The 8,178-nt window shown below is 41.4% G+C and overlaps 1 protein-coding gene across 1 annotated transcript in view; it reads right to left on the reverse strand.

The window, feature by feature from the left end:
- LOC138967054 (uncharacterized) overlaps positions 1-8,178 on the reverse strand; it is a 34,157-nt gene that overhangs the window by 20,783 nt on the left and 5,196 nt on the right. Inside the window, exons 2-4 of the mRNA XM_070339513.1 lie at positions 5,383-5,552; positions 2,296-2,360; positions 1,289-1,401 (exon numbers count right to left, since the gene is read on the reverse strand). Of these exons, the coding sequence (XP_070195614.1) occupies positions 1,289-1,401; positions 2,296-2,360; positions 5,383-5,459 (255 nt within the window). The 5' untranslated portion in view covers positions 5,460-5,552. The remainder of the gene's footprint in view (positions 1-1,288; positions 1,402-2,295; positions 2,361-5,382; positions 5,553-8,178) is intronic.

Below are 8,178 nucleotides of genomic sequence, written 5' to 3' on the forward strand. Positions count from 1 at the left end.
GATCTGTAAACATTTTGCTTCTATGTAAACATGTTGTTGTTCGCAGAACCAACTTCACATTTTAACTACTTTTTATTCACATGTTTGCCAAAGTGTAAACATTTTGTTCCATTTAACGCTGGTTGTTTTTTTCCTGTCTCAAGACAGCTCAAGACATGTATGGTGATGTGTAAAAATATTGTTCTATGGGCACATTTTTTTGCACATTTATGTACTTCACTTATGTCAATGTAGCCGCTAATTTAAGTGCAGTCAATCGTACAAACATTTCATTGTGGGTGACTCGAGCAGTCGGCGAACTGCGACAAGATTTCTTTCCCAATTATATAATTGGTGTTACATATTGTTTTTGTACATTTTAACTAGCATGCATCTTAATTGAAGCATAACAAAATCATGTTGTCACATTGACTGAATTCTCAGACTGTCCACATTGACTGAAATCTCAAAAGGGCACACATTAACGCTGTTTTATCCTTTCCCAATTATATGAAAATTTGATAGGCGTTTTATTGTTCACAGTACCAACTGTTACTTTTTCCTATTTGCTGATGTGTAAAACTGTTATTGTACGGTGCACACTATTTTCTCCCAATAAATTTATGGCATTTTGTTTTGTATGATGCCATCAAACATTTAACACGTTTTTGTTGCTTATTCACAATTAATTATGTAATTTATAAAGAAGAAAATCCCGTGCGTAGCACGGGTATCACTAGTATGTTATATTCGGATTAAAAACAAGCTCTGAAAATTAAATATATAAAAATTATTATCAAATTTTTTTTTTCGAAATCAATTTAAAAACACTTTCATCTTATTCCTTGTCGGTTCCTGATTCCAAAAATATATAGATATGATATGTTTGGATTAAAAACACGCTCAGAAAGTTAAAACAAAGAGAGGTACAGAAAAGCGTGCTATCCTTCTTAGCGCAACTACTACCCCGCTCTTCTTGTCAATTTCACTGCCTTTGCCATGAGCGGTGGACTGACGATGCTACGAGTATACGGTCTTGCTGAAAAATGGCATTGCGTTCAGTTTCATTCTGTGAGTTCGATAGCTACTTGACTAAATATTGTATTTTCGCCTTACGCGACTTGTTTAATTATCGTGTCCTGCCTTAGAAAGTAGACCACCTGCCCCTCCCAAAGCTTGACAAAATGTCTGGTCTTCAGGTACATATACTCCATGTACTCCAAGATACTGTGAGTTCTCATTCATGCCCCTGAATGACCGATAAAGACGAAAACAACAAGGCAGATACACAAAGATTAAATGATCTGACCTTGATCAGTCCGGCCAGCAGCAGCTTGTTGACATAAACAACGGCAGTGTGGGCGTAATAGAACACCAACGGCAGACGCAGACGGTCCGGACATTTGTAAATGCTGTTGGCATCTGCAATGTTTTTTACAACAGACTAAATTAAAATTTCTCATAGTGGTGTAAAGCACAGAATAGCACACACATTTGTACAAAAAAGGTAAATTACCAGATCTAGAGTGAATTAATGTAAATCTAATGATGTCCTCAATTTGTAATAGAAGGCGATATGCTCCCTGAGGATGAACAAAAAATGCCTTTCTGACAACAAGCCACCAAACAACATTTTTGTTATCATTTTGTCAGAGCAAATTCCATAGTCTGGACTGAGTCAAAGATTGCTTGACCAAAATGTCAAATTGGTTACAAAATGAGGTCGTGGCAGTGCTGCCTCAACTTTCAATAAAAGCGGGGTATGACGTCATCAAAGACATTTATCCCCCCCCAAAAAAAATGTCTGGGGATATCAACTGGTAGGATTTGTTTGTAAAGTTTCATGAAGATTGGTCCAGTAGTTTTTCTCTGAATCACTCTACACATACACACACGCACAGGCACACACACAGACACACATACACCATCATCCTCGTCTCGATTCCTAGTCTATGTTTAAATATTAAGTCAAAAACTTGACTGAATTTAACAACGAGAAAGGTTAGCCCATGGAACAGTTTGACAAACGAACCATTCACACATACTTTAAGTCAATATCAAATACTGGAAGAATAAGTCTTTTCTTTTTTCTTTTCTTTTCTTTTCTTTAATGACTGAATGTCCCTTAAAAAATCTTGGGTAATGACAATTTACATAACACTTGGAACAGGTTGCAAGCAAATAAAATGTCATGGAACATGCTACGAACAGGCAGGAACAATAATTACAGAAACCTTGAAACATGTTCTTTGAAGAAAACTGTCCAATAACCATGCTCTTGGAAGGAAGCCACCTTTAACCACCAACATCCCTTACCTTTGAGACCTGTATACAAGCTTTCGTTCAGGTCGTAGCTGTTCTCGAAGTAGGCCAGGATTTCACTGAAAGGACAAGAACACGGAGAAAATAGCAAAAGATCTTAACAAATATTGCTGTTTCGTTTTATTCAAATTATACAGTCAATACAAATTTGCTGATAAAATCTTAGGCATATTCAACACTATGCTTACACTGAAACCTATTGTATATCTATACATATACGGCTTGTGTCTGTCTGTCTGTGTGTTCGCGATGCACGGCCAAAGTTCTCGATGGATCTGCTTCAAATTTGGTGGGCATATTCAGGTAGACCCCGGACACAACCTGTTCGATGAGAATTTTCAACACGTGCTCTCAGCGCGCAGCGCTGAACCGATTTGGGTTTTTCTGTAGATCCACTACATCCATTCCCAGTAACTCTTCCTTATCTTCTCCAGTGTTTTGCGCATTTATCTCCCTTCCTTCGTGTGGCGTCAATCCATATTCCCGTTACTATTTTTAGAAGGTCACTGCACTGTCCAGAACGCGGCTTTCCTTGCCTGTACCCGTAAGTTGTCCTCACTGTAAAAGTGCAAAGGTCGAATCTATTTATCGAAAAATCCACTGTCATCTATCTCTATATATTTATATATATAGATAGATATATACGGCTTCTGTGTGTGTGTGTGTGTGTGTGGGCAACACCTGTGGATTGTAGAGTTCTGTTTGTGATGGGGTCTGGCGGCTTTGGTCTCTCTGACTCTGTATGTTCTGGCCTTCCTTTGAGAAGCCATAACAGTTATTATAGAATCTAGGGGTCCTTAACGTCCTCACAGGAAATTTTCCTTTTAGGGACGTGAGTTGATGATACGCTAAAAAAAAAAAAAAAAAAAAAAAGGAGAGAAAGAAAGTTATTATAGAGAATTCTCAATCCCGTTTGAGTGGACTTCGCCTTCAAAGGTGATTGTGGTGTTTCGGCACTCGGTTACATTTGGCGTCGTCGACAGGGATGGGACTCGACATGATATGTTCAGGAATGGCATTATGGCCACTGAATCATTTTCGTGCTGTTCCCATTCCACCAACCTGGGAGGGACCTAAGCTTGGCGGGTCCATGGTTCGGAACTTTGGGGACAAAGTTCATTCAAAGGGGGTCGAGTGTGACAGGGAGACTACCGTCGCCCTTCACAGCAGACTCTGCAGAGTTGTTCGCCTTAGAAGTTGTGAGCTATTTATAGCTAGCTCGCCAGGCAACACCTGTGGATTGTAGAGTTCTGTTTGTGATGGGGTCTGGCGGCTTTTGTCTCTCTGTATGTTCTTGCCTTCCTTTGTGTGGGCACAAACTGGTGGATGAAAATGTTCAACACGTGCTCTAAGACGGCGAACCGCCACGCTGTCTGTCTCTGTCTCGCGATTCACCCGGCGAAGCCGGGTATTCCTCTAGTATATGTATATAGAAAAGAAGGATCTTTTCTAACCACTGTATGTGTTATAAAGTTTATGTGACAGGGTGTCTCACTAGTTCCTCTTCACACCTGCTCTGTTGAGCTGTTTGCCGGCCTTGATGAGTACTTGGGCGGGGAAAAAGCTTCAAAACTTGTTGTCGCTACCGGCGTGGGTTCGATCCCAACAATCCGCGAGGGATTTATTTCCCAGAGTCAACTTTGTGCAGACTCTCTGCGGTGTTCGAACACCCCTGTGTATAGGCATGCGCACGATAAAGAACCCAAGTTCACAGTGAAAGTCTCAGGGCTTGGAAATATGAATACACCCATGCAGGAAAAAACAAGTCGCGTAAGGCGAAATTACTACATTTAGTCAAGCTGTGGAACTCACAGAATGAAACTGAACGCACTGCATTTTATCACAATGACCGTAGTCCGCCGCTCTTGCAAAACGCAGTGAAACTGATGAGCTTGTTTAGCGCGGTAGTGGTTTCGCTGTGCTGCAGCCATAGCAAGCTTTTCTGTACCTCTCTTCGTTTTAACTTTTTGAGCGTGTTTTTAATCCAAACATATCATATCTATATGTTTTTTTAATCAGGAACCGACAAGGAATAAGATGAAATTGTTTTCAAATCGATTTTGGAAATTTAATTTTGATCATAGTTTTTATATTTTTAATTTTCAAAGCTTGTTTTTACTCCGAATATAACATATTTGTATGTTTTTGGAATCAGAAAATGATGAAGAATAAGATTAACGTAAATTTGGATCGTTTTATAAAAGAATAATTTTAATTACAATTTTCAGATTTTTAATGACCAAAGTCATTAATTAATTTTTAAGCCACCAAGCTGAAATGCAATACCAAAGTCCGGCCTTCGTCGAAGATTGCTTTACAAAAATTTCAATCAATTTGATTGAAAAATGAGGGTGTGACAGTGCCGCCTCAACTTTTACAAAAAGCCGGATATGACGTCATCAAAGACATTTATCGAAAAAATGAAAAAAACGTCTGAGGATATCATACCCGTGTCAGAACTCTCATGTAAAATTTCATAAAGATCGGTCCAGTAGTTTACTCTGAATCGCTCTACACACACACACAGACAGACACACACACACACACACACACAGACACACATACACCACAACCCTCGTCTTGATTCCCCCTCTATGTTAAAACATTTAGTCAAAACTTGAATAAATGTAAAAAAAGGGTAGCACCGTACTGTATGGCAGCTCGCTTTCCCCAGTGAGAAAGCAGCCTGAATTTCCATGAGGTTAACCTCACACGACTATATGAAATCATATCCTTATCCTGAGCTGTTTATAGTTCAATTTCAACTTCAAATGTTCAATGGCTACTGGTCAGAGACACGAACACCTGTGAGTTGAAGAGAGCTGTCTGTGATAGGCTCTACCTTCTGTTGTCTCCTAGTATAAATGCTCTTCTGAATCATTAACTTAAGTTCACATGGCAGATAGGGCTGTACTACTCATCATTGAATGTGATGCCAGAATTACTTGCCTTCTCTGATTAGCCACATAATCTTGCCTCACGGTTTTGGAAGGGGCATATTAATTAACAACCTGACAGAGTTATTAACAGACATCACCTGTTTACACCTGACCCTGGAAACTTTTTGGCCAAAGTACTTACTCCTTAGTACAGGTGGAAAGGTCAAGGGGTCGCAGAGAGGTGAAGGTCAGATTTCCGGTCAGCAGCCTGAGAGACATGCTGGCGATGACAACGAAGATGGAGAAGAAACTGAGAGGTCTTTTTGATGCAGAACTTTGATCTTGACAGATGAGCTACTTGTAGACAGCGGCCTGTAAAATGAAATAAAAGAAAATTTAGGACTCAAAACTCCAAATACCTGCGGAACAAAGGAAAATAAGCACTCTAAATGCATACGCTATGTAAGTGAGTATATAGTATACAGTAAGTGAGTCATTCGGAACCAGTCTCCTGGCACCTGAGAGAATAACAAGCATTGACAAGAACAAGCAACTTTCATTGTCAAGCATTGAAATGAACAAGCAACCTTTATCCTCACAATTGATTAACAACCTGACAGAGTAATTATTTCCGGACATCACTTGTTTAGGACCCACCCAGGAAGCCGGTTTTGGGCAAAAGTACTCACTCCTTAGGACAGGTGGAAATGTCAAATATCTTTCATCATTTGTTAAGATTTCCATAGGGCCTATAGGCTACCTGCATTCTCATCTCTTTGTGATCAAGACAGAAGTACACCCCCCCCCCTCCCCCCCCTTTTAAGACCACAGACAATCAGAGGAAATCTGTTTTTAAAATGAGGGAAGTCTTTGAATGGAGTGACACTGACAGGTGAACTTAGCTTGACCCCAGCAGTACCACAGGCAAATGCCACTGGTTTATGTCCATTCCATTTTTGTGCAAGAATTGAGGTGCAATAAAGAGAACCACCAGACACCACTTCTTCCCCTTGCCCAAACCCTGTGCCTGTGACCGACAGTGAACACCCACCCACTGTAAAGTACAGTGTACTATGGAAACTCTTGCAAATTACCTTTTGACTGACCTGAAATGCAGCCTCTTAACAATCTTATTTTCAATATTCGTTGGCCTGTGGACAAGTACTCTTTTAACCTCCGCCCCCGCCCCCCCCCCCCCCCCCCCCCCACCCCCCCCCCGCCCCCCCCCCCCCCCCCCCCAAACCAGTCTCGAGCACTCTCCCCTCTCCATGCAGAGAACGCAATGAACTGGAAACGCCGGGACACGATACGTAAGGATGTAAGGACACTTATATAATTCCCAACCTTTTCGTACTAATAGAGAGCGGGATAAGTTCAAGTGCACTAGTCGTTGCCATTATGAAATTATTCACAGGCACTGATCGAAGAGAGTAATTTATTCTTCTTTTGCTTGCATTAGGCCTACATGGCCGCCGTCATATAAGTTGACTATTCACATTCTGCCGTTATAGGGGTCCGAAGCGGCACACACACAAAATGTTCTATACTATCGAAGGGTGTTTTTTTGTTCAATGTAGAGTTTATACTAGATCAACGAGGCCGAGAAGCGAAATATCAACACGGCGAAAGATGAAAATGTCACACCGGATCTACAAGTACACTGTATCTCTGGGTGTTGGCCTTGTGAGAGCTGAACAGAACGGACGAGAGATGGACAGGCAGCGGGTCGGAGAGAAGAGAGGAGCAGGGTGAGAATGTGAAGGGTGAATCCATTCTAACTCGATGAATTCGCATTTTTTAAGACCGTGCCCCGTCCCGGGGTGGTCGGGGGTTGGGTCAAAACATGAAATCAAAAATGAAACCTTGTGAAACCTCAGTTGTGGCGGAGGGTGGAAGCAATCAACAACACCAGTTCTTACTTCGCTGATTTTTAGCGGTTACACAACTCGTACAACGATGACTCAGCGAAATCATGGCTAGTGATTATCCGCTTTTTTCTCTCCAGCAGACGTCGATAATCCACTGCTTCGCCGGACGAACACACACGTGGTTCTGCAGAGTCACACGTGTTTGACCCGTGTCATGCATAAATTTAGTCTCGTTTTCGGTAACCTTCACTGACTCAACATTCAAGTTAACAAACGTGGACCTAGATTTGGACCTTAGTGCAGATTAATAAGCTCTTCTTACGTAATCAGTTAAAAATAGGTTCCTTCGTTTTTTATTGGCTACACTAATTAAGGCCGACATTTAACCTGAACAACAACAACAACAACAACGTCACATCGTAAAATGTAGGCTTAAAAATGTGCACTTCCATCAGTGTAAGCCGCAGCTGACTCTCTGACCGGAACTGACTCTCTCCGACTACTCAGCCTCTGACTTTGGTAACGCCGGATCAGTAAATGTGCACTGTACGTCAAACTAAAAAAAATACGTGAAGATCAAACGATTTAACATCAAACCCGGCCGCTTTGGTCAGACCCTCAGTGACCCCCACCCCAAACCCATCCTCACCCCCAAAAAACGGCACACACCAAAGGACGAAAAGGGGAACGATTTTTTTGTTTTTGATTCACGGTTGTATGACTTCGTTTCCGCACTGAACTGCCGCACGTGCGAACTAAATTGACAGGCCTAATCACCACAAGCTGTTACCAGGGATAAGTGTTCTTACGTGAACTAAGCTTTGGGGGTGGAGGAGCCCGAAAGCCGAATGGCTCTGTTAAGAAAATCCTCAAAAATCTCAGCAATAAATATTTTGTTGTCACAATCGTAACTTGAAACCAACTCAGTCAGTAAGAGTCCACATCCACGTACTCCCCCTGCGGGTTAGGGGGAAGAATTTACCCGATGCTCCCCAGCATGTCGTAAGAGGCGACTAACGGATTCTGTTTCTCCTTTTACCCTTGTTAAAGTGTTTCTTGTATAGAATATAGTCAATGTTTGTAAAGATTTTAGTCAACTTGAGCCGTATGTAAGAAATGTTAAGTCCTTT

The sequence above is a fragment of the Littorina saxatilis genome, linkage group LG5, assembly GCF_037325665.1.
Source record: "Littorina saxatilis isolate snail1 linkage group LG5, US_GU_Lsax_2.0, whole genome shotgun sequence".
Classification (NCBI taxonomy): domain Eukaryota; kingdom Metazoa; phylum Mollusca; class Gastropoda; order Littorinimorpha; family Littorinidae; genus Littorina; species Littorina saxatilis.